The following is a 27,847-nucleotide window of genomic DNA, read 5'->3' on the forward strand; positions in this document are numbered from 1 at the left end:
AACCACCACTAACCCCGCTTTCCCACTATCCAACTACCCCTAATCCGGATGTCCCACTATCCAACCACCACTAATCCGTCTGTCTTACTATCCAACCACCACTAATCCGGCTATCCCGCTATCCAACCGCCCCTAATCCGGCTATCCCACTATCCAACCACCACTGATAAAGCTGTCCCAATATCCTACCAACACTAATCCGGCTGTCCCACTATCCAAGCGCCCCTAATCCGGCTATCCCACTATCCAACCACCCCTAATCCGGCTATCCCACTATCCAACCACCACTGATACAGCTGTCCCAATATCCTACCAACACTAATCCGGCTGTCCCACTATCCAACTACCGCTAATCCGGCTGTCACATTACTCAACCACCCCTAATCCGGCTATCACACTATCCAACCACCACTAACCCCGCTTTCCCACTATCCAACTACCCCTAATCCGGCGGTCTTACTATCCAAACACCAATGATATAGTTGTCATACTATCCAACCACCACTAATCCGGCGGTCTTATTACCCAACCACGTTAATCCGGCTGTCACACTATCCAACCACCACGAATCCGGCTGTCAAACTATCCAACCACCACTAATCCGGCTATCCCACTATCCAACCACCTCTAATCCGGCTGTCCCACTATCCAACCACCGCTAATCCGGCTGTCACATTACTCAACCACCCCTAATCCGGCTATCACACTACCCAACCACCCCTAATCCGGCTGTAACGCTATCCAACCACCACTAATCCGGATGTCCCACTATCCAACCACCACTAATCCGTCTGTCTTACTATCCAACCACCACTGGTCTAGCTGTCTTACTTTCCAATCACCCCTTATCTGGCTGTCCCACTATCCAATCACCACTAACCCCGCTTTCCCACTATCCAACTACCCCTAATCCGGCGGTCTTACTATCTAACCACCAATGATATAGCTGTCCTACTATACAACCACCACTAATCCGTCTGTTTTACTATCCAACCACCACTGGTCTAGCTGTCTTACTATCCAATCACTCCTTATCTGACTGTCCCACTATCCAACCACCACTAACCCCGCTTTCCCCATATCCAACCAACACTAATCCGGCTGTCCAAATACCTGGTCACTACTTTGGTTTCACACTAAACGGTGTTTTAGGGGAGTGTTCGGCCTTTTTGTTAACGAAATTGTCTGAGTTGCCAATACAAGGAAGGAAATCGAGGATTTTATGTGTAGTGTATGTAGGCTAGGCTACACATGTGTGTCGCCAGACAGTTTAGGTTGGTTATCTATGACCGCGCACAGGACTAGTTTTAGTTGTGCATGTGTAACCGATAGCACAGCAGTTTCAAAGCTCACCTGACAAGAAGATTAGAGTGTTGTCATGGACGGGTGCAGACTTGTTGTTAAATAGTACATATTTAGGAAACCTATGTAATATCAAGAGCGACGTTATAAATAGCCAAGATCACTCGAACTTCACTTAAAGCGTCTTCCACATTACGTTATCGTCACAAATACATTATCCAGCCATATGATCGTGCCTTAAACCTGTCAAGGGCCGTCTGGACAGAATCCTCTACAGTATGTGAACTACGGGGATACAGAGTGACCACGAAAATACGCCTACCGTCATGGCCTCCTCTCTAGGCGCAAATACACGGATCCCTAAGAGAAACAGGTCTGGTAAGTATCGATGAGAGCTATTGATCATGATCCGTGTGGTGAAATTTTATTGTTGATTTGGTTGGTATTGTTGTCATTCCCATCCAAAAACTTGTTGTCTCATCAACTACAAATGCTTAAGATATTGATGACGACACTCAGTCATATATATATATATATATATATATATATCGAAATTTGACGTCGAACGTCGTCTGCGTTTGATTGCCAGAACGCTGGATTGGATTGAAGTGGAAGGGAAACACAAATATGAGATACATAAAATTTATATTTGATGGAAGCAGTTTTCGAGGAAGGATAAAATGAAGGATCAGAAAATACAACAGGAAAATGAAAGTAGCACGAAAATGTGGAAATCCCTAAATACGCATTACACATCGGAATGTGTCGACCTGATTCGTGGCGGTGTGCTGTCACGCAGATAAGAGGACCTTTTGACACCAGACAGCTACCATTTCGACGAATGAGAATGAGAAATACATACTAGAATGGAATATAGGTCTGCTGAATACATAGTGTAAAATATAAACGTACATGTATATAGACTAATATGCTCAATTACGTCATCGACACACGAGAGGTATCCACTGCATTATTGAACATTAACAATGGCACCCAGATATTCATTACACATGTTTATGAGTCACTTCTATTTTAAAATTCAATGAAGCCGCCAATCTAAACCTGACGCGTTCGACAAATATCCCTTTACACGTCATGTACGAGTGTTTATATCTGACAAAGGATACAATACCGTGCATTGGTCCTTGGTGTCGTATTCCAATGCCAGAACAACGTGAATGGCTTTTATCCGGAAATCTAGCTACAGACCCCAACACGGAGAAAAATAAAGGATTACAAAAATAGTTTTAAATAGTTCTGTTCCAAACAATTCGGTGCTAATCAGTATTCATTTGTTTTGCATTTAACGTGTTTAGCCATGTTCATACCAAACACTCGCATGTAAAGGCTTTATTGTTATTTCAATGACTAGTGCCGCGCACGTTAATCAGAGACGTTTATATTACGTAATATATACGTCTCTGCTTTAATGTGTTGTAGTTATTCAGTTACACACGGGCAGAGTAGTAACTCTAGAGCAATGTTATAACTTAGGCACAGTAAGGCTAGTGTAGGGCAGTGTAGTTACTTAGCAGTGTAGATATTTAAGACAATGAAATCATTTTAGTACGGTATAATAGTTAGACACTTATAGATAATTGAGTTACTTTAAGTCATTGTACTGCACATTGAAGCAACTTTAGAACGGTGTAGTTAAACTTGGCTGAATATACGTACATATACAGTTACAATAACGCAATGTTTTAACTTATCTACAGTGAATCTTATTTCGGACAGAGAAGGTAATCAAGACAGTGAAGGACTTCTAGTATGGCATAATAGTTTAGATGCTATTGACAATTAAGTTACTATAAGTCATAGTATTAACTTAAGCACAGTGAAGTAACTTTAGAACGGTGTAGTTAAACTGGTCAGAATAGTTACTATGGTGCAGTGTTGTAACATAGTGAAGCTTATTTCGAGCAGTGGAGGTATTTAAAACATTAGTGAAATGTATTCACGTATGGACAATATAGTATAGGTACGCTGTGTTGTTACTACAGTGAAGTGTTATTACTTATGTACAGTGAAGCGTATTTCGGGTAGTGTAGTTATTAAAAACAGTAACTTAGTGCAGTATAGTCACGTATGGACAATATAGTATAGGTACGCTGTGTTGTTACTACAGTGAAGTGTTGTTACTTATGTACAGTGACGCGTATTTCGGGTAGTGTAGGTATTAAAAACAGTAACTTAGTGCAGCATAGTCACGTATGGACAATATAGTATAGGAACGCTGTGTTGTTACTACAGTGAAGGGTTGTTACTTATGTACAGTGACGCGCATTTCGGGTAGTGTAGGTATTAAAAACAGTAACTTAGTGCAGCTTAGTCACGTATGGACAATATAGTATAGGAACGCTGTGTTGTTACTACAGTGAAGTGTTTTTACTTATGTACAGTGACGCGTATTTCGGGTAGTGGAGGTATTAAAAACAGTAACTTAGTGCAGCTTAGTCACGTATGGACAATATAGTATAGGAACGCTGTGTTGTTACTACAGTGAAGTGTTGTTACTTATGTACGGTGAAGCGTATTTCGGGTAGTGTAGTTATTAAATACAGTAACTTAGCGCAGTATAGTCACGTATGGACAATATAGAATAGGTACGCTGTGTTGTTACTACAGTGCAGTGTTGTTACTTATGTACGGTGAAGCTTATTTCGGGTAGTGTAGTTATTAAAAACAGTAACTTAGTGCAGCTTAGTCACGTATGGACAATATAGTATAGGAACGCTGTGTTGTTACTACAGTGAAGTGTTGTTACGTATGTACAGTGACGCGTATTTCGGGTAGTGGAGGTATTAAAAACAGTAACTTAGTGCAGTATAGTCACGTATGAACAATATAGTATAGGTACGCTGTGTTGTCACTACAGTGAAGTGTTGTTACTTATGTACGGTGAAGCGTATTTCGGGTAGTGTAGGTATTAAATACAGTAACTTAGTGCAGTATAGTCACAATTGAACAAGTTTAAATACACTGGGACGACTAAAATAATATGGCTTCAGGTATCTCACCCGTAAATCTGCATAAATAGGAGGACACTTAAGGATGAAGTGAAACTCATCCTCAATATCATGAGTATCACGTAATGTACAAACTCTATTGGACTGATCAATAGGTTTTTTTCATGTAGTATTACAGACCAAAATTATCTACTAAATTCTGATACAATGTTTCTTTTGTGGAATTCTGTATTTTAGACAAAATTTCTTGTACATGTATATCATAAAATTTGTGCTCTTATTAACTTGTACACAATCTTACTTTCATAGCAGTTATTCCATAAATACCCTAATCCTAACTTATTCAATTCTGATTGTATATTTACAATCCAATCATCATTATCTAATATTCTCTGTTCATAACATGCTTTCAATATACAATTGTCTGTTTTTTAACCGTGTATTTTAATATTTTCATTTTCCGAACAATATACATTGGAAGTCTACCTAATTCGTAATATACAAGGTCATTACATGTATTTTTACCCACACCTCGTGTTTTTTTACAGAAATATGGTTGAACCTTTTCAACTTCTAAAGCTCTGTGAAAACCCCATATTTCACTTGCATAATCCCAATACACTGCTTACATAAGTGTCGAATACAGAACATAATGTTTCAGTATTAAATTTATGGTTCTTTAATTTGCTTGATAATGCAAAATAGGCTTTCCTTCCCTTTTCTGCTGCATGTTGCTGAGTTTTATTGAATTTTCCGTTAAAATTAAAAAGCATACCTAGATAATTGAATTCATTAACAACTTCTACTTCGCTACTGTCATAAAACCAACTTTCGTCCTGTTTTACAATACCACCATTCCTGAAATCGACTATTTTAGTTTTATCTGTATTAAGAGTAAGCTTCCATTCATTATTATACAAACATAAAGCATCTAACAAATATTGTAGAGCATGCGGTGTTTCTGCAATAAGAACTGTGTCGTCTGCGTACATAAGTAAAAATAAGTATATCATACCAATTTCAACTGGTTGACAATTTTCTCTGATAAAATTCATTTCACAGTCATTGACAAATAAACTGTATAAAATTGGTGAGAGAACTTCTCCTTGGAAGAGACCGATTCTGCTCGAAAAATATTCTGAAATACGACAGTTGTATTTAACACAGGATTTAACATTTTTATACAGGGATTGTATAATCTTAAACAATTTACCTTGAACTCCATGTTTAATGAGTTTACACCACAATTTCCCTCTATCAATAAGGTCAAAAGCCTTTTTGTAATCTGCAAAGCAACAATTCAACCTTTTCTTTTTACTTAGAGATCTATTAATTAATGACTGAAGTACGAATATAGCATCTACAGTTGAGTGACCAGCTTTAAAACCAAACTGGGCATCAGTAATAATTGAATTTTCTTTGTCCCACTGTTTAAGCCTTCTGTTTAAAACTACAGTAAAAAGTTTGCCCATACAACTGACAAGAGTAATTCCTCTATAATTACCAACATCATTAATATCACCTTTTTTGTGTACTGGGACAATGCAGCCACGTGACCACACTTCCGGAAAAAGACCCGATTCAAATATTCGTCTGAAAAGCTTCGTTATACAAGGTGTTAAAATGTCTTCACAATCTACGAAAAGTTCATTTAAGATTAAATCTTCACTACAGCTTTTATCTCTTTTCAAATTTCTAATTGCGATATGTACCTCATCTTCTGTAAATGGTTTATCTAATTATTCAAATATTGTTAAATCTGTGTCATCATAAAAGTCCTGAGCAGTAGCATCAATATCACCAGCGTTACTACTAACACTTTCAAAATATTCTAAAAATTCATTGATATTAAGTTGTGGTTGGGATACTCTGTTTTTACGCTTTGAAAATTTTTTTTTTATAAAACTTCTTCGGATTGTTCTTTCTAAGAAACGCAACCATATCACCTTCTTGTCGTTTATATTGTCGTTTGAGTCTATATTCCAACTTTTTGTAAGCCCGTTTTTTACTTATAAGAACAGCAAGATTCTCACATGATTTGGAAGCATTAAAATTAAACAATGCATTTTTTATACTCATTATATCTCATTTTACATTCTTCAGTAAACCACGGTTTGTCCTCTTTCTCCACCTTATGTTGACGGGGATAGTGTGATGTACTTTTAGCAATTTTAACGTCACAGTTAGGTAAAACTACGTCATTTATATCACCACAAACTTTGGCTACACATCTATCAAGTTCTTCATGAGTACCCAAAGGCATATGACATATATCAAGGAGTTCTTCAACTATTACATTAAGACCATTACATATTGTATCTACATTATCTCTGTCCCACCTTACAGTTTTACATGTCTTACCTGTACATGAAGCACCGTTTTGGTCATCAGTAACATTATTGCTATATGAACTGATATTGAAGGAGAAATACAATGGTGAATGGTCAGAAAGAGTATTGAACTCGCCCGTACCAAAGTTATAACATTAGATAATCAATCAGGTTTGTGCCGTTGTTACTACAAAATGAAAAACTTCCGTCTTTGTCACCTGTATGACGACCATTAACTATACGCATACTCGTATGTTTACACAATGAAACTAGTTTTCTGCCATAAGTATTCACATATTTATCCATGTTACTACGATTCTGAATATTTGAATAATTACTGTAATTCATAAAATCTAACGTATTATTATTGAGGCTATAATTTACTTTGAAATCAGGTCTAGTTCCTGTTCTAGCATTAAATTCGCCGGTAACATATACATTTCCATTTGTTTTGTAACGGCTAATTGACTCTTCAAGAGTAATAAAAATGTCAACATCACAATTATTATAAAAAAAAACCCACTATTTTCTGGCGGGAAATAGCAAAAACACAAAAATACAGACTTTTCATCATAGTTAAGATTTACCAAAAATATACAATCCACAATATTTTCAACTAAACAAAACACATTTTTTATATAGCTCTTGTGTAAAATTACAACTCCGCCTCCTTTCCCAGTAGGTCTAGGAAAAACATATGTACAGTACCCATCTAGCTCAATAACATCGGTATCTGTAATCAAGCATTCGGTAATACAAACAATATCATATTTATAAATTATGTCTACAAAGTTTCCATCAGTAAGTTTGTTGACTAGCCCTTTGCCAATATTCCATGACAGAACTGAAAGTTCACTCTCCTCTCTGTTCTACCTCTGTTCCTTGGGTAAATGGGATCTGTCAGAGGTACTAGAAGGAACATAAGGCTCACTTGCCCTCCGTTCCTCAACTGGTTGTGTTGCAAACCTCAAAGCGCTTGAAAGCTTGAACGCTTGAAAGCTCAAAGCTCCTGATTGCCCAGGAGTACTAGGAGGCGCACACGATTGCTCTGACTGGGCCCGAACGAGGTTACCCTCATTAGCCATCCGTTCCTCAACTGGTTGCCCAGGAGTACTAGGAGGCACACGCGACTTCCCTGGCTACATGGACCCGAACGAGATTACCCTCGTCAGCCCTCCGTTCCTCAACTGGTTGCCCAGGAGTATTAGGATTATGGCGGGACTGTTCGTTGCCCCCATACCCCGCCCCCATTTCCTGAACTGGTCGCGGTGGACGGCCAGGAGTACTACGAGGGCTAGCTGGTATGACGGATATTCTCCTTAATACAAGCACTGTGTACACAAAGGTCTTTCCGGTTTAACTGTTTATACCATGTTTTCAAGTGCATGTGTTTCTGTAATAAATTGTGAAAGTGAGTTTATAGAATCTGAGCAAAGCTTTAATGAAATCCATTATTTACATATACAACTGTCATCTGTCTATCATTACCGGTATATTTGTATAGCCACTACCTGTATATAACTACCTGTATATTTCTAAAGCTACTACCTGTATGTAACTACCTGTATATTTCTATAGCTACTACCTGTATATAACTACCTGTATATTTCTATAGCTACTACCTGTCTATAGCTATAGCTAATACCTACCTATTACTACCTGTATGTTTTGATAGCTACTACCTATCTATAACTTCCTGTATTTTTTCTACCGCTACTACCTGTTTATAACTACCTGTATATTTCTATAGCAACTACCTGTTTATTACTACATGTATATTTCTATAGCTACTACCTGTTTAAAACTACCTTTATATTGCTATAGCTAATACCTGTTCATAACTACCTGTATAACTACCTGTATATTTCTATACCTAATACCTGTTTATAACTACCTTTAAAACTGATTGTATATTTCTATAGCTAATACCTGTTCATAAATATAACTACCTGTATAAATACCTGTTCATAACTACCTGTATAACCTGTCTGAAATTACCTGTATGTCTATCTCGTACTATTGATATTGAAATTAACGAATCGTTTATTTTCTTTATATCTGTATATATATAGTATAAAAAGAAAAATTATCAACACTATATATATATATAGTTATGTGAGTGAGTGTGTGTGTGTGTGCGTGTGTGTGTATTGTTGTTTTAAACTCTAAGCATTATCTCTAGCTTTATTTATGAGTTATGCAGGACAGAATTCTTCATTTAACGCTTCTTATTTCGCATTGTTTGTTTAACAATGGAGTCAAGTTAAAGTTCAAGATCAAAGTACATTGCGCCGTTCTACCTGTTTGGCGATAGATTTGACTTAAATGTGTAATCTACAGATAGGCTAGGCGATGGTTGACATTTTATCAAATTTTACCGCCTTTTGTTTTATTTATGTTGTTGTTTGTTTATACAATATTAGACAATTCTAGTATATAGTTCTCGTGAAAAACTAAGATATAAGTGTGTTGTATGGTGAAGTCAGACAGACTCGCATGTCTCAGTGCATGTCCTTTCTACAGACACCCTGACCTGTCTCAATGAGCGTATATTTATATATACTATGATTTAATCTGCGGTCGTACACTAAATTCTATGAGTGAGCCGTTCCTTACTTGTTTATTATGGTGTTTTTAGACAGACAAGCTGACATATTTCGACAAATAGTGTATCACGTGTTACATATAATTAAGTCCAGCAGACAGACGTACACCAAAATGTCTCAGTGAGAAGGTCTGTACTGGTTTAGTATAACAAACTGACATATCTCGGTATGCAGTGTATCATGTGTATGGTATAATTAACTTAGACGTACAATGAAATGTCTCGGTGTATTGTATTGTATTGTTTATTCACTTTCAGCCTTACGGCCCATAAGCATTACAGCATAATACAGAGTAATTAATGTGTACATGTACAATAAGGGTGTCGAAAACATTACACAAATATTGAATAACATGTAACATAACCTACATTGTACAAGACAAGCTGATTTGATAGATGGCGGACAGTTGTACGCACATGAGAATACAAATGACAAAAGAAAAATATTAATGAGATGATTAATTGAAGTAATGTACATGATTGAAAGATTGGAAGAATCTCAATCAAATGAAGTAAGAAGTAATCAGTTTTTATCTGGAGATAAAAAGAAAAAGCATGCACATGATAATTAAACAATGCACATTATGTCGAGCGTAATAGTAAACTTGATTGTAAATATTTACCTAAATGACAAAGTTCTTTCCTATTACGAACTGCTAGCAACTGTACAAGTTTATAGGACGACGGACGGTTCCAATAATATTTTTTGATAATTTTTTTACGTAAAGTTGCGTATAGAGGACAAATTAAAATGAAATGAAATTCATCTTCTATTTGATTTTGGTTACAATGAAGACAAATCCTATGGGCCCTTGGGGTATTACAATATCTGCCTTCTTCTATGCGTAAACGATGGGATGACATTCGAAACTTGGAAATAAGCCTAAGATAAACGACAGGAATTGATTTTGTTAAATAATATTGTAAGGTAAACGAGTCAAGCAAGAATTTGTACAGATAACATTTAGAAGAGTTTTCCACAAACTCGTTCATTGATTGAAGAAAGTTGTCAGTGAGACGTTGTTTGAAATTATGTAAAAATACTTTTTCGTTAACAACATTTTGATTTAACCAAACATCACCAAAACCTGTAGACATTAGTAAGTTTTTAACTTGGCACCGCCAGTTACAGCTATTATGATTACAAACCGTTCCTTACTTGTTTAGTACGTTTAGCTTACATAAGCAGTTAGTCACGTGTTTATTTTGGTTAGTTAGACGTCATACGTACACTAGAATGTCTCTATAAGCATTTAGGCACGTGTTTAGTTTGGTTAGTTAGACGGCATACGTACACTAGAATGTCTCTATAAGCAGTTAGGCACGTGTTTAGTGTGGTTAGTTAGACGGCATACGTACACTAGAATGTCTCTATAAGCAGTTAGGCACGGGTTTAGTGTGGTTAGTTAGACGTCATACGTACACCAGAATGTCTCTATCAGCAGTTAGGCGCGTGTTTAGTGTGGTTAGTTAGACGGCATACGTACACTAGAATGTCTCTATAAGCAGTTAGGCACGTGTTTAGTGTGGTTAGTTAGACGTCAGACGTACACTAGAATATGTCTCTATAAGCAGTTAGGCACGTGTTTAGTGTGGTTAGTTAGACGTCATACGTACACCAGAATGTCTCTATCAGCAGTTAGTCACGTGTTTAGTGTGGTAAAGTCAAACAGTCGTACACTAAAATGTTTCTGTAAGAAGTTAGTCACGTGTTTAGTGTGGTTAGTTAGACGTCATATGTACACCAAAATGTCTCTATCAACAGTTAGTCACGTGTTTCTCTTTGAACAGTTAGTCACGTGTTTAGTTTCGTTAGTTAGACGTCATACGTACACTAGAATGTGTCTCTATAAGCAGTTACTATAAACTTTATTTCATTCCAAATTAAGTTGCATTACATCACATAACATACAAAGGACAGAGGAATGGGATCCGGAAACAAGTTGAAATAATTTATATAAATCAGTTTCCGATAAGCAGTTAGTCACGTGTGTCATACGTACATTAGAACTTATCTATGAGCAGTTAATCACGTGCGTCCTACGTACTTTAGAATGTCTCTATAAGCAGCAAGTCACGTGTTTAGTTTGGTTAGTTAGACGTCATACGTACACTAGAATATCTCTATAAGCAGTCAGTCACGTGTGTCATACGTACATTAGAATGTCTCTAAATGCAGTTAGTCACGTGTTAGCATGGTTTGTTAGACGTCATACGTACACTAGAATGTGTCTCTATGAGCAGTTGGTCACGTGTTTAGTTTGGTTAGTTAAAAGTCATACGTCCAACAGAATGTCTCTATAAGCAGTTAGTCACGTGTTTAGTTTCGTTAGTTAGACGTCATACGTACACTAGAATATATCTATAAGCAGTCAGTCACGTGTGTCATACGTACATTAGAATGTGTCTAAATGCAGTTAGTCACGTGTTAGCATGGCTTGTTAGACGTCATACGTACACTAGAATGTGTCTCTATAAGCAGTTAATATAAACTTTATTTCATTCCAAATTAAGTTGCATTGCATCACATAACATACAAAGTACAGAGGAATGGGATCCGGAAACAAGTTGAAATAATTTATATAAATCAGTTTCCGATAAGCAGTTAGTCACGTGTGTCATACGTACATTAGAATGTCTCTAAATGCAGTTAGTCACGTGTTAGCATGGTTTATTAGACGTCATACGTACACTAGAATGTGTCTCTATAAGCAGTTAATATAAACTTTATTTCATTCCAAATTAAGTTGCATTGCATCACATAACATACAAAGTACAGAGGAATGGGATCCGGAAACAAGTTGAAATAATGTATATAAATCAGTTTCCGATAAGCAGTTAGTCACGTGTGTCATACGTACATTAGAATGTCTCTAAATGCAGTTAGTCACGTGTTAGCATGGTTTGTTAGACTTCATACGTACACTAGAATGTGTCTCTATGAGCAGTTAGTCACGTGTTTAGTTTCGTTAGTTAGACGTCATCCGTACACCAGAATGTCTCTATCAGCAGTTAGTCACATGTTTAGTGTGGTTAGTTAGACGCCATACGTACACTAAAACACCTCTATCATGTATTTAGTTTGGTAACTGAGACGTCAGACGTACACTAGAATGTGTCTCTATAAGCAGTTAGGCACGTGTTTAGTGTGGTTAGTTAGACGTCATACGTACACTAGAATATCTCTATAAGCAGTCAGTCACGTGTGTCATACGTACATTAGAATGTGTCTAAATGCAGTTAGTCACGTGTTAGCATGGTTTATTAGACGTCATACGTACACTAGAATGTGTCTCTATGAGCACTTAGTCACGTGTTTATTTTCGTTAGTTAGACGTCATACGTACACCAGAATGTCTCTATCAGCAGTTAGTCACATGTTTAGTGTGGTTAGTTAGACGCCATACGTACGCTAATACACCTCTATCATGTATTTAGTTTGGTAACTGAGACGTCAGACGTACACTAGAATGCGTCTCTATAAGCAGTTAGGCACGTGTTTAGTGTGGTTAGTTAGACGTCATACGTACACTAGAATATCTCTATAAGCAGTCAGTCACGTGTGTCATACGTACATTAGAATGTGTCTAAATGCAGTTAGTCACGTGTTAGCATGGTTTATTAGACGTCATACGTACACTAGAATGTGTCTCTATGAGCAGTTAGTCACGTGTTTAGTTTCGTTAGTTAGACGTCATCCGTACACCAGAATGTCTCTATCAGCAGTTAGTCACATGTTTAGTGTGGTTAGTTAGACGCCATACGTACACTAAAACCCCTCTATCATGTATTTAGTTTGGTAACTGAGACGTCAGACGTACACTAGAATGCGTCTCTATAAGCAGTTAGGCACGTGTTTAGGGTGGTTAGTTAGACGTCATACGTACACCAGAATGTCTCTATCAGCAGTTAGTCACATGTTTAGTGTGGTTAGTTAGACGCCATACGTACGCTAATACACCTCTATCATGTATTTAGTTTGGTAACTGAGACGTCAGACGTACACAAGAATATGTCTCTATAAGCAGTTAGTCACGTGTTTAGTGTGGTTGAGTCAAACAGTCGTACACTAAAATGTTTATGTAAGCAACAAATCACATGTTTAGTGTGGTTAGTTAGGCGTCATACGTACACTAATACGTCTCTGTAAGCAGTTAGTCAGGTGTTTAGTGTGGTTGAGTCAAACAGTCGTTCACTAAAATGTTTCTGTAAGCAACAAGTCACGTGTTTAGTTTGGTTAGTTACACGTCATACGTACACTAGAATGTCTCTATAAGCAGTTCGGCACGTGTTTAGTGTGGTTAGTTAGACGTCATACGTACACCAGAATGTCTCTATCAGCAGTTAGTCACGTGTTTAGTGTGGTAAAGTCAAACAGTCGTACACTAAAATGTTTCTGTAAGAAGTTAGTCACGTGTTTAGTTTGGTAAGTTAGCCGTTATACGTACACTAGTATGTCTCTATAAGCAGTTAGTCGGGTGTTTAGTGTGGTTAGTTAGACGTCATACGTACACTAGTATGTCTCTTTAAGCAGTTAGCCACGTGTTCAGTTTGGTTAGTTAGACGTCATACGTACACTAGAATGTCACTATAAGCAGTTAGTCACGTGTTTAGTGTGGTTAGTTAGACGTCATACGTACACTAATACACCTCTATCATGTATTTAGTTTGGTAAGTGAGACGTCAGTCGCACACCAGAATGTCTCTATAAGCAGTTAGTCACGTGTTTAGTGTGGTAAGTTAGACGTCATACTTACACTAATACACCTCTATCATGTATTTAGTTTGGTAAATGAGACGTCAGTCGTACACCAGAATGTCTCTATAAGCAGTTAGTCGGGTGTTTAGTGTGGTTAGTTAGACGTCATACGTACACTTATACACCTCTATCATGTATTTAGTTTGGTAAGTGAGACGTCATACGTACCCTAATATGTCTCTATAAGCAGTTAGTCACGTGTTTAGTGTGGTTAGTTAGACGCCATACGTACACTAATACACCTCTATCATGTATTTAGTTCGGTAAGTGAGACGTCAGACGTACACTAGAATGTGCCTCTATAAGCAGTTAGGCACGTGTTTAGTTTGGTTAGGGTGGCTGTCATACGTACGCCAGAATGTCTCTATAATCAGTTAGTCACGTGTTTAGGGTGGTTGAGTCAAACAGTCGTACACTAGAATATGTCTCTATAAGCAGTTAGTCACGTGGTTAGTGTGGTTAGTTAGACGCCATACGTACACTAAAACACGTCTATCATGTATTTAGTTTGGTAACTGAGACGTCAGACGTACACTAGAATATGTCTCTATAAGCAGTTAGTCACGTGGTTAGTGTGGTTAGTTAGACGCCATACGTACACTAATACACCTCTATCATGTATTTAGTTCGGTAAGTGAGACGTCAGACGTACACTAGAATGTGCCTCTATAAGCAGTTAGGCACGTGTTTAGTTTGGTTAGGTTGGCTGTCATACGTACGCCAGAATCTCTCTATAATCAGTTAGTCACGTGTTTAGTGTGGTTAGTTAGACGCCATACGTACCCTAATACACCTCTATCATGTATTTAGTTTGGTAAGTTAGACGTCATACGTACACTAATGTGTCTCTATAAGCAGTTAGTCACGTGTTTAGTGTGGTTAGTTAGACACCATACGTACACTAATACACCTCTATCATGTATTTAGTTCGGTAAGTGAGACGTCAGACGTACACTAATATGTCTCTATGAGCAGTTAGTCACGTGTTTAGTGTGGTTAGTTAGACGCCATACGTACACTAAAACACGTCTATCATGTATTTAGTTTGGTAACTGAGACGTCAGACGTACACTAGAATATGTCTCTATAAGCAGTTAGTCACGTGGTTAGTGTGGTTAGTTAGACGCCATACGTACACTAAAACACGTCTATCATGTATTTAGTTTGGTAACTGAGACGTCAGACGTACACTAGAATATGTCTCTATAAGCAGTTAGCTAGTCACGTGTTCAGTTTGGCAAGTTAGCCATTATACGTACACTAGTACATTAGTTTGGTTTTATCAAACAAACGAACACCGAAATACTCCAATAGAAAAACTGAAATAAGAAACCGATTATATTGAAGAGTTCAAACGTAGCTCAGTTTTGATTTAACAAATACAACATTCAACTAAATGAACATAATATTACTAATGACGTTATGTTGTATAGATATATATGTTGTATTGGAAATATCTGCAATTGTATCTTTATTATAAAACGGAAATGTGTGTGGTGGTGTTGTTAGATGTTTTATTGTTATGTATTAAATGAGAGCGGTCATTTTAGACCTTGTTGTTTTAGTTATCATGTTTAAGCTTTAAGTTTTCAACATTAAATTATAATCGTCTATTTCTCACGAGAAAGTAGCATCTATATTAGAGAAAAGGTTCAGGTGGGAAACTTACTGTACATGTCACGGTTGACACTGTCTGATAAGATGTGTAGGGACAGGCGTGTGTGCTATCATCTCCAGCTATCTAAACATCACCTGTTACATAGATTAGATAGGGCAGTATACCGTACAAGGACTTCGATAACAACGCAATGTCATAGATCATATCGAGCTTGTATATAGGTTTGATATATATTCAAATTTATAACTTTCTTGTAAAGTTATTTCTTTAATCACATTGACAGACAAGTTACTTTGTATACAGTAATCATACATGGAATTATCGTTTACGAAGTAATGACACACAGCAGTCACCTCGTACACAGAACTCTGTTCAGTGTGTAGTTAGGTATGGTCTATGTAGCTATACACAGAAGTTAGTGTTACATAATCACCCTGTAGAATGTGGCTCAATGTTCTCTAACAATGAATATACTTAATGCTAGTACGTGATGTCTTAAAAACAGTAATAACAGACTTAAATATGTAATAGCAAAATGAATCGTATGCGCAATCAACTACAATTAGCTGCTCAACAAAATAGCATTGACCCACGGCGTTTAATCAAAGTTCTATATATCCCGGTGAAGGCTAATCTCTATATCAATACCATTATACAATAGAGGACATGAGGATTAGTAGCACATTTAAAGGACTTCGGAGACTATAGGTGGCCCGTATAACGAGCGTCTGGTTTGCCTAAATATCAATCTATTGTCTCAAATCTGTCACGGATTCAAAAGACAACATTGTTCGAATACCTACAACACAGTAAATGTAATACGTAAATAATCAATGTAGTTACACTGGCATTGCTGGTACCGTAAAAATGTTCAACAAGAATAATTTGTATGAAGTAATTAATTGAGCTGAGTTCTATGCAGTGAATGCGCTACACCAGCATCTGATTGCTGTATCTTGTGTAGTGTGTATGACTGTTTAACGAGTAACGAGTCTTTATATAGACCACTTAAGTTAAATTGTATTATTGCGGATAAACGTCTTACTAAATTATTAAAAGATTCTGATTAATAACGAAAAAAATCAAAATTACTTGGCTTAACTACGTGTAGAAAAATTGTATCTAGTGTATCTAGTATATCTATGTTCTTTTACTTAGTATGGACCGCAATGTAAACGTTTCACTCGAAACATCCCATCACGATATGTTTGTGACCGATTCGATCAACTAAATAAAAAACGATTTCGTACAGCTAAAGCCGGAATAGGGGAAACATTTCAACATTGATAATTAAAGTACCTGTAAAAAATACACACCAGAAAGTGCCACAGATTCACGCTGAGAACATTACGCTATTGATCTGTTGAAAAATGTATTAACCTAGTGACATTTAAAATTTAAAAGTCCTGCTCATAGAATGATTGTGTTGATTTCTATGTCGACGTCTACTTTGTCCGATGCTTACTACTACCTCGCTATGACAGCTGTAATAGATATGTTTCAGTGTCTAAACTTCACATTTTTTTTTTTTTAGAACTTATGGAATTCATTCGACTAGATTCTCCTGATGCCAAAGAGATTTTTCGAGAAGCTCAGCGAACGAACCTGATAGAAAAGGACACAGAGAGGATATTCCGTACTATTTCCATGTGCCTTGTCCGGAACAGTGAGCTCGCCAGACGATATGAGAGAAGAAGGAAAAGTCTAAGAGATCAGGTAAACAACCCATAGGAGAATCGTGTAAGACAACTATCAAGATTATCGGGCTTGGGCCTTCGTCAGGGGTTGAAAGTTCAACACCCTTATGTCAAATCCTTATCTGAGAAAATGATGTTGGGCACTATGTCATTATGAGAAAGAATGCATTATGGTTATGTTTCCAAAATGAAGAATGTATAAACTTTCTATAAATGGTTTTGATGAAATCAAATTCATTATTGTAATGGGCACTTTTAGAATTAAGGCGTGCGAACTTCAGGTGTGACATAATGGTGAGGTCCCTTTTATCCGTAATAAAGGACAATGGCTAAGCCCCAAAGCTTGGAGCAAGAGTGACTTTTGAAATTTGTCTTATTTTTAACAATCCCTGCAGAAACTTTGTGATAGACGCATGTAATTGTGTAGGCTTAAAACGCCTTCATCTCTCTATGTCATTGTTGTCTCCAGGATGTATGCCAATGGAATTTTGTTGTGGTAGCTAAGAGCTACACATGATATTTACTGATATATATATATTATATGTTATCTTTTTCCAGGGAAGGAAACCAAAGGAACTTGAAGATAGATTGTTGTTCGCTGAAGAATCTTGGCAGGGCATTCAGAAAGTTTGCAAGTCGGGACCTCATTGTGAAAAGACAAGAAATGTTCTTGGTGACAGTCAGTTCGGTCTACACCTGAACAGAAACTTTGACCTACTTTTGAGATACACAGCATGTACAAAGGCAGAGGGAATCAAATTCCTACTTGTCTTTAAGGTAAATAACAAAGACGTATATCTTTGGTTACTATAAATGTAATACAATTGTACCGTTCAGTTGGTATTAAAGGTGTGTGCTTTTTTGAAATAATAAATGATAGGTAAGATACATTGTCCATCAATCAAACTTAAGCTAATACCAAACATTTTTATTTTTTATAAAGGTGATGTTCGGGAAAGTGAAATCTGTCACACCGAATCTGACAAATGACAAGTGCACCATGGAACCAACACCAAACTATGATACACATATCTCTTTGGTTAAACCGGATCCGGAAATGGGAATATGTGATGCGCAAGATCATAACTTAGTAAGTATTATTACAGAAATGTTATATGACAACCGAACGTAAAGATTAAGCATACTCATATGAATTGCATGAATTGTAATACTTACAATTGTTTACTGATAGAAATTGTCACGGTTAGAAAGAAGGAGTAGGTAGTCAAGTATGCGATTCAACGTAGCTGATATAACAGTTTCAACTTATCTGATTGAAAAGATACTCAGGATTAGCATAATTAACGACAGACTGTCATTGACGAAAAGGAAAAAAGAAGTCCAAAGAAAAAGTTTACTTCGTGTAGCTAATCAAACAGAAGAAAATATCAAATACGCTCTGGTCTTATGCATTTCAAAAGCAATCAATGGAAAAATGGAGAGAAAAAATGTTTTCCTATATGTATTGTTATTATTTCAAATATTGTTAGATAAATTTTTCTATATGTTTTTCCAGGCATACCTATATGAATATGACGAGGAAACTACACTTCCAAGTATGTCGCCATCGCAAATACTACCTTTTGCAGTTCTAAGCCTTGAACGAACAGGAGAAAAAATTATTGGACCTCTGCGTACGCCATGGCAAAAGCAACGGAAAAAGAGACAGGCTTCTATAAATGCTACATTTAAACAACAATTAAGCGAGGAAGGACATACTCCAACTGTTTCTAATGTAGAAATATCATCTAAAGCAGATTTGGCATCGGCTGCACTTAGGGAAAAGAGTGGTGAGATTTCTACTGACAGTAATGGTACTTGTGTCAAAAGAGAAGATACGAGATCAAGTTCTCTTGATGACGCCCATATCTCATCTTACCAAACTCCAAGGCAGAAGTCAGCATACGGTGCTGGCCGGCGATCAACCAGGACACTACGCATTACAAGGTCAAACTCTTTAGGGCAGGATGAAGTGAATAAAAATGATTCATTAATAGACATAGAAACTGCACAACAAGACTACGAGGAGGAGGCAGACTTACAATACACAGAATATTTGTGGGATCCACTTATTGAACCAAGGTCTACGGATGACACAAATGTGTATATGGAAACTGAAAAGTCGCTCCAAAACCGAAATTGTACTTTACAAACTACAGAATCCGCATCAGAGAAATCTCTGATCCTTCAACGATTAAAAGAAATAGAACAAGAAATCCAGGTGAAGCAAAGAAAACTTAAGGAACTGAGGCAAAGTCGAAGTTCTGGAAAATCAGGAGAATCAGTAACATCTGAGGAGGACGTAGTAGTAGACGATATCGTTACCGACGATATCATCTTTTCACCAAAAAGGGTGGAGTTGGGCGAGGACAGTGACCAACCACTAGACCTGAGTAGAACAAGCACAATGTTACATAAAATCAAAATTAAGGAAGAAAAGCCGACGCCAGAATACACTGTCAAAAACCAATCACACTGCAATGTCTCTGTTTTGATTACTGAGAATATCAGTCAACAAAGTGGAGATGTCGATGCAAATCCTGAACACAAAGAAACGACGAAAGCGCAGCTACAAACGTCAAAAAGTGGCATTGAAACAGACGCGGCTGGGGATGATTGCAACAAATTAAAACAGGAAACTAAGGTCGATTTAAATCATGGCAATTTTGAACCCAATCGAGACACCCCTACACCAACTCTGGACGAACCACAAGACATATATTGGATGGGTACTACTAAAATCCCAGTAGTGTCAAAAGGTTCCCCGAATCAATGTCATAACAAAAGAAATGATAATACTAAGAGATATAAGGAGGAGAAAGACAATGACACTAAAGTAAATGCGTACACAAAGAATAAGAATCCAGTGCCTGCAATTCGTTCAAATACTAATGACAGTACCGGCAGGTCTCAAACAGAAGGCAGCATGAAGGCTTCATCAAAGAAATGTTCAAGCTTTTATGAAAGTTATATAAAGAAAAAGAAGGAAACTATGGGTGACCATTTCAAACTTGATGATAAAGCAGACGTATCAATGGATGCTTCCCATGATCCTACATACCTAAATGATGCGCCATTGTCGCGTCTTACAGACAATCAAGACACTGACAGGAAACCTATGTCAGTTGCAAAACACCGTATGTCCGAAATGATTGATCAACAAACTGTTGCGAACAGAAAGCAATCAAGCAATGCTGACTCTGCCAAGTCCTCGCAGTCAGGGCTGCCAGGTAACCACAACAACAACGACAGGGTTCTTAATCCACGAGACCCCAGAATCCAAAAGCGAACATCACAGGATACTGAATCTACGAATGGCAGCGTACTACATCCTCAAACAAATGAAAAAGACAAAACACAAACAAAACGTGCAGATGAAGATTGTATTGCCAAAGCAAATCAAGTGGATAAATCCGATAAGAATAGTCCGACAAAGACTGTTTCGGGATATTCAGACAGAGTAAATTGCTCTAAAATACAACACGAATCTGACAGTGACGATGATCATTCCATTCTTGCGTGTTCAACATGTGATAATTGTAGCTCTTCGTCAAGTGACGAAGAATCTAAACCAGTATTGAATGAAATGCGAGTCGACGACACGATATGCAAAAGTGGTCAATCACTTTCAAGCAAGCAGGTAGATGATATCATCTTTTCTGTCAACGTTTCAAAGGCTGCAGAAACACATTTATCGTCTGAGGTTGAAAAGACTTTGCAGGACCTCGGTGATGCAATCAAGGTGATACAGAAAAAGGTCGTAGAATCTGACGACAACAGGAGTTCATCAGGCATGAATTCTCAGACTGAGGAGGAAATGGAAGTTGACACAATTACCAATGAAATTCAACAGGCAATATCTACCATTGTAACCGACCGTGCAGTTCGTCAAACGAATGATATTGCAGCCATTAAAGCACCTACAGTGATAGAGGTCAATTGTGTGAATATACAAGAAGATGTCTTGGAAAACAGAGCAGTTCACGAAATAGACCAGTGTGCTGCAAATTTGCAAAATGAAAAGGGAAGTGATTCAAATATTGGCGTCACTGGTACAGTGGTGACACCCGAGAAAGTGGTCGAAACAAACCTACAGTCTGGGGAACCAAAAGAAAATAGTTCGATAGAGTTATCAACTAACGATATGGATGTGTCCGAGAATTTGCTTCGTGATGATTTCAAACCTAGAAACCAAGGTTTTTCATCTTTTATGCCAGACTTAGATCGCAAATCTGGCTTTCAGACGATTTCAAAAACCCTTTTCCATGATGTTGTTGCTATCAAAAAATGCCAACTGACACCAGAACCGCAATCTGAACCGATTGCAATAAAAAAGAAAGCTACCGAAACTGTTTTTGACGAGAAATTAGCGCAAATAGATGATACAGTTGATAACACAGTTCGGAAAGGACATATCACAAATACCGAACAGGAAACTAAGATTACTGCAAATACCACATCAACAGATTGGATTTTGAGTCAAGAAATCGACAAAACGTTAACTGAAATCAAGAAGGAATCATGTACCTTATATCCGTCGCATTCACTTGTTAAAGATAACAGCAGTCGGGGAAAGGAAGCTGAAAATAGTACTCATGAATCTGAAAGATCAGCTTCTCAACAAAGACGAAGTTGTGACAGGAATAGGAGTCGGAGCAAAAGCGTCTCTGGTTCTGTGACCTCTGATTCTCATAGAAAGACCAGTCAGCGTCCACGAGATATATCACCCATTCGAGATCCAGGGTTTGTCCCATTTCATGAAAGGGGCATACTGCTGACGAGATATTTTAAAGATAGACAAAAGCGACTTGGGCTGAAATGGGTTGATAGAAGGCGATCACCAAGTGGCTTTAGAGTTCGTGCTATTCAGAAAGCTAAGTTAACATTATTTAAAAACATTTCTTCAAAAGACTCATCTGTGAAAAAACAGAGTGCTAAAACACCGGTTGTTAAGACGGAAAAGGTTGTAAAAACCGAAAAGAAAGATTCTGATGACGAAGATCGCCCCTTATGGAAACCAACATATTTCAATAAACCTTATTTTAAGAACCATAGAGGAAGGTTTACTGAATCCAGGTTCCATGAAAATAGAATATCGTCTTTGAAAGATAGACAAGGGGGGAAACCTTGGCATAAAACCAGGACATCACATCCAAACAATTTGATCATAGATAGGCATGGTATGATCATTTCCCTAGACCCGCCAAACAATCGACGGCCTCACTCGCGATTTCGGAACGATTCGGTATCTGATAGAAGAACGAGGGGTGACTCGGTCTTTAGCAGACACCAAAATACGAGTAGGAGTTTCCAAAAACAGAGGGAGAGTGCGAGTCGCACTGATCCTCCTAGCTCAGAAACTACGTTATCAAAAGCCATGACGTCTCTTCTAAAGAGAGTCTTGTTTGATGGACCAAGAAATGACGGAAGTACTGAAGGGAAAATGGCTGACATGATATTCGAAATGGTAAAGAAAAAAGTAACAGCAAATGACAATGACCAATCCTCTACACTTGGCAATGCCAATCTAAAGCTCGACGAAACACGAGGCTTTGATGACCTGCCTGTGGATCTTCCTCCAGAACTCTTGACGGCTGTTCGATCTGAACATTCGAGAGACCGGTCAACGAGCCAGGACAGACGCTCAAACAACTGGGAACGTAGAGAGGTATATATTGATAGAAAATCATCAGCCATTTGCGATGACCGGAAATATGTTGAACAAAGGCGAGGATCTAGCCAAAGCAGCGATACAAGGGAAAGCCATGGAGACCGATATCACAACAGGACCGACCACCGGTTCGATAGGCACGACAGGAATGATAACACGCATCATTTTGGAGGCGCGCGCGGCAGAGGACGGGGAAGGGGCCGTGGAAGATGGAACTGGATAAGGGGCAGTTTCAAAAAACCATTCATCCGAAACACTTTCAACAATAATAATGATAGGCGACCTTTTCATAGAGATTCGGATAAATATCAGTCGAGATCATTCAGTTTCAATACATCACGTTTGAAGACTGGTAGTGAATTTTCTTCTAGAAGATGTTACCACAATTCAGATTTCCACAACAAACCCTATGAAAGAAAATTTGACACTTACTCCACCGATAGGAAATCTCACCACAGAGACAGTAACCGGAGTAGAGACAGCAGGGATTAAAGTCATTAATTTTAAATACCAATGTAACGCTAAATAAGGTCATTGATAGTCCCCTTTACTGGGTCTTCCCACGTGTTAATTGTCATTTTACTTACAAACTTATTATTACTTTATACCATGCCATTTTCGCCACAGTTAAACTTAAGTCTTTTTTGATCTTCCTCTTGAGGAAATTTATTATTACAGCGACCATTTGTAAACAACATCAAATGCACAGGGCGAATAAGGATTATCCACTCTGATGAAACATGGCAGCAAGTATGGACATCCTCACATTTCCAGGGGCTTACGTTCTCTGCACACCTTGAATATGTCAATGTGACAAAATTCAAGGCACGAACTTAGCTATTTGGTTAGTATCAGGCATAACAAAATATCTAGGCTGATACATGTATTTTGTGAATTACAGTGGAGCGACACCTGACTATAAAGCCATCAAACTTTTGATGTACATCAAAGGACCAGACTAGTCTACTGGTGTCCTCCACAAGGTGGCGCATACCGAGCCTTCGATTTTGTCAGCACATATCCCATGGGTGAAAAGAACATAAGTGAGCGAAATCCCTGGAAATTCGAGAATGAAGTATGGACTGAAGTGGCCAATTGATTACCTAAATAGAACAGTAACGTGTGAGTTGTTCATCTACATATTAGACAGATTTGCCTCTATAAGCATGAGATGATAGTTAACCAAAAGACTGCCTTCTTTACACATATTTTATTTATGTGAAGTTGATCAAACGGAAAATATAAGAGTTATATATTTTCTGGGGGTATTACTCATTTTATAAAAGCAAATTACCTCTGATTTTCGAATATCTCCTCAACTGAATGACCTTTTTAGCAGATGGCTTTATTGAATCATCATTACGATAGCATAAGGGTCCCTCTCAGCGTAAAAGCGAAAAAGCATGGTTTTTATTTCAGTGACAAAGCCCATGACATATCTTATGGTAACTGAACTTAATCAAATTGTAACGGTGACAAGAGCGATTTTGCTTTTTCGTCCTTTTACTTTTCTTATATTGCGCTATGCCGTCTTGTAAATTTGCCATTTTGAAGGCGAAAAAGTGACAAAGTGCCATTCTTGCTGCTTTTTTATGGTGGCTTGTTATGGTCAGTTTTGTTTTTAAGCTTATTAGCTACAAAGAATTGAGCTTCTTCGTATTTTCACTCTTGGCCTTCGAAACGACGGGTTTTTGCGACGACACGATACATTTAAAAATAGAACGTCTTTCATAAAATAATAAAAGGGCGCTTTTTCTCTTTTTTTTTTACCATGCAAACTCTCCGATTTATATCCTTAAACGGATATTTGTCGCGGGGATAAAGCGAAAAACACGATTGTTCCAATTCAGCCGCCATAGATTATTGCAGGGATGCCCTTGTCAGTGATGATATGCAAATTAAAATTCGTTCCGAATTGCGTCTTACAGAACACATTTTGTAAAAATATGTCTTACCAACGACTATCTCCGACAGGAACAGCCTCCCACCTGGCCATTTACTCTATTGCTTCGCTAGACATTTTCATAGAACTTTATTTATTTTACATTGTTAAAGTTTTAATAACTGTATCTCACTCCACTTGACTTATATATATTATAGTCTGACATGTGTCTCCTCATAGATAACGTTAGCACGACAGTAAGACAACAAACGTTTCCTTGTTATTGTCATCAGTGAACGACATGAATACCCATACAATGCGTGTCCTTAAAGTTACCTCCATCACAGACATTTATGTTTCCGCTGCATCCGCGTTCATGTTGTCCCTGACTGTTATATTTGTCGGTGAGATAATTGGACTTTGCCCAAATTAGGTCATGTACATTGTACTGTAAACTTATAATCCTAACAGAGATACACTTGATCACCAGTAGTCAAAATCGAGCCCCGCCAGATGACAAATACCACCAGATAACGAATAGCAAACGTCAAGCTACATCAGATGACCGAGTTATCTAAGATATCAATTAAAATCAGTCATCTTTTGCGATTACATATAGCATTTTGTAGATTTGCTTAAAGTAGGGATGCTATACGAAATTATGAACAAATATTCTTAATGTCATTTTGATTAATTTGTTTATGAGCTCTCGCAGATTATCTGCATTAAAAAAAAATAAAGTAAAAATCTCCCCAAGAAACACATCCGCCATCTGCATCAAGATAGATACGTAAATATTTCAGTTATCAATTAAATCGGCAAATAAAGCAAGCATGATAATAGCTATATTGTGATTCAATCTACAATTAAAAGACCATAATTCACAATATAGGCAGACTCTCACATAATCCATACCTTTAGGGAAGACATTCTTCATATGTATGTTGAAACAGTTAAGTTTTATAATATTTGTAATAATTTATTTAATAAAACAATTATATGATAATAATATATACTAACAATAACGTGTATAAAACACACTCAAATATACCTTTCTCCATGTTCCAACCTTCTATTATTGTGAAATGAATTACCGTGGTAAACAAATCTTGATTACCACACATCGAATAAAATAAACAATATGAGTTTGAATATGAGGATTATTGCAGCAACGGCTTTTCTCCGCATCATATCGTAGCGACCAGTTTCACGACATCACGATTCCGATCCTTTTCGTCTGAAACAACACAGCATTCACTTAATCATCTGACTTCACTTATCTATTATTTAATTCAGTAATTAACTCTTAAAATTCTAAAACTCTTAAACCCACTAGCCACATTATCTTCGGCCCGACCTCCAGCTCATAGTAACTGGATAAGGGGCAGTTTCAAAAAACCATTCATCCGAAACACTTTCAACAATAATAATGATAGGCGACCTTTTCATAGAGATTCGGATAAATACCAGTCGAGATCATTCAATTTCAATACATCACGTTTGAAGACTGGTAGTGAATTTTCTTCTAGAAGATGTTACCACAATTCAGATTTTCACAACAAACCCTATGAAAGAAAATTTGACACTTACTCCACCGATAGGAAATCTCACCACAGAGACAGTAACCGGAGTAGAGACAGCAGGGATTAAAGTCATTAATTTTAAATACCAATGTAACGCTAAATAAGGTCATTGATAGTCCCCTTTACTGGGTCTTCCCACGTGTTAATTGTCATTTTACTTACATACTTATTATTACTACCACACTTCGAACAAAATAAACAATATGAGTTTGAATATGAGGATTATTGCAGCAACGGCTTTTCTCCGTATCATATCGTATCGACCAGTTTCACGACACCACGATTCCGATCCTTTTCGTCTGAAACAACACTGCATTCACTTAATCATCTGACTTTACTTATCTAATATTTAATTCAGTAATTAACTCTTAAAATTCTAAAACTCTTAAACCCACTAGCCATATTATCTTCGGCCCGACCTCCAGCTCATAGTGAAAAAACAGTTACACCCACGTAATATACAAGTTATTGTTATCAACGTTAAAAAGCTGACATCGCATTTCTACACACGTGATCCAGTTACTGCTGTATGCAATGAAACTCCACCAAATCCACATTTACAGTCAGCATCAATCTTTCCTGGTAATAAAACTCGACACGTTCTACAGGAAAGATAAATATGCGGTAATGAAGTGGACCGCATGCCGTAGAAATAACATTTCTAACAAATGAAGCCTATTACAACGGTTTAAATAGAATTTGAAGTGCTTTACATTAAAACTGAATGCCTCCCAAGACTTATTATGTGTAGCTGCTGATTTTTATAGGTCTTGTGGTTCGTGTTTGAACTAAAGAATTAGTCAAGTGACCACGATTAATCATAACAAATTCATCCAACAGCTTGTCGACTTGTGTTGTTGCCTTGACCTAGCACAAATAGTTCATTTTTAACAGAGGGGGCAAAATCCTGTATTTATTTACAACAAACTATCAAGCATGTTTGATATCATCCCCGTTATAGCAAGCCACACTAGCACTTTTGACCAATCTAAATAATATCCTACCAGTAAATACTAGAAACATGGTCATAGCAATTTTTTGGTAAAATGATTGTTATAACGACAACCAATCTACCAAAGCTAAACGATGTCAATATTTCAGAGCAATAGTACACACGTACAGTGGCTATACGCTTTGTACAACGCATTTTCCTATAAACAAAGGACAAACAATAGCAGCAGATGAAGCATATGATAGGAAAGAGATGTTTAGTTAGTTTTCAAAAAAGTTTAGGTCCGTAATTCAATGCTTAAACACTTCAATAAAAAGGTTTCGACACGTCAAATCGACGTATTTACTACAAACAACGAACAAAACATCCGAATCTACCATCATTTGAATGGTAAACCTGTACATGTCCTTCTTGGTATCTTTTGAAAGAGAACTTTTGTCACTTTCGGATAATGTCAAGTAAACATAATTCATTTTCTT

The 27,847-nt window shown here is 37.3% G+C and overlaps 1 protein-coding gene across 2 annotated transcripts; it reads left to right on the forward strand.

Moving 5' to 3' along the window:
- Positions 1-1,195: 1,195 nt before the first annotated feature.
- On the forward strand, positions 1,196-26,610 carry LOC110448886. 2 transcript variants are annotated; one of them, XM_021495370.1, is made up of 6 exons: positions 1,196-1,680; positions 17,118-17,299; positions 17,839-18,057; positions 18,224-18,370; positions 18,797-23,175; positions 26,216-26,610. In XM_021495370.1, exons 1-6 carry the CDS (start codon positions 1,629-1,631, stop codon positions 26,481-26,483), a joined length of 5,247 nt encoding a protein of 1,748 aa, XP_021351045.1. In that variant the 5' UTR covers positions 1,196-1,628; the 3' UTR covers positions 26,484-26,610. The 2 variants fall into 2 exon arrangements, with proteins under 2 accessions (XP_021351045.1, XP_021351044.1); XM_021495369.1 differs by lacking the exon at positions 26,216-26,610 and having other exon boundaries at positions 1,200-1,680; positions 18,797-25,911.
- Positions 26,611-27,847: the final 1,237 nt, after the last annotated feature.

The sequence above is a fragment of the Mizuhopecten yessoensis genome, unplaced genomic scaffold, assembly GCF_002113885.1.
Source record: "Mizuhopecten yessoensis strain PY_sf001 unplaced genomic scaffold, ASM211388v2 scaffold4373_2, whole genome shotgun sequence".
Classification (NCBI taxonomy): Eukaryota; Metazoa; Mollusca; class Bivalvia; order Pectinida; family Pectinidae; genus Mizuhopecten; species Mizuhopecten yessoensis.

Coding starts and splice junctions, on each gene's coding strand:
- LOC110448886 (XM_021495370.1), top strand. CDS start 1,629: ATGGCCTCCTCTCTAGGCGCAAATACACGGATCCCTAAGAGAAACAGG. Junction 1,681..17,117: donor CCCTAAGAGAAACAGGTCTG/GTAAGTATCGAT, acceptor TTTTTTTTTTAG/AACTTATGGAATTCATTCGA. Junction 18,371..18,796: donor ATGCGCAAGATCATAACTTA/GTAAGTATTATT, acceptor ATGTTTTTCCAG/GCATACCTATATGAATATGA.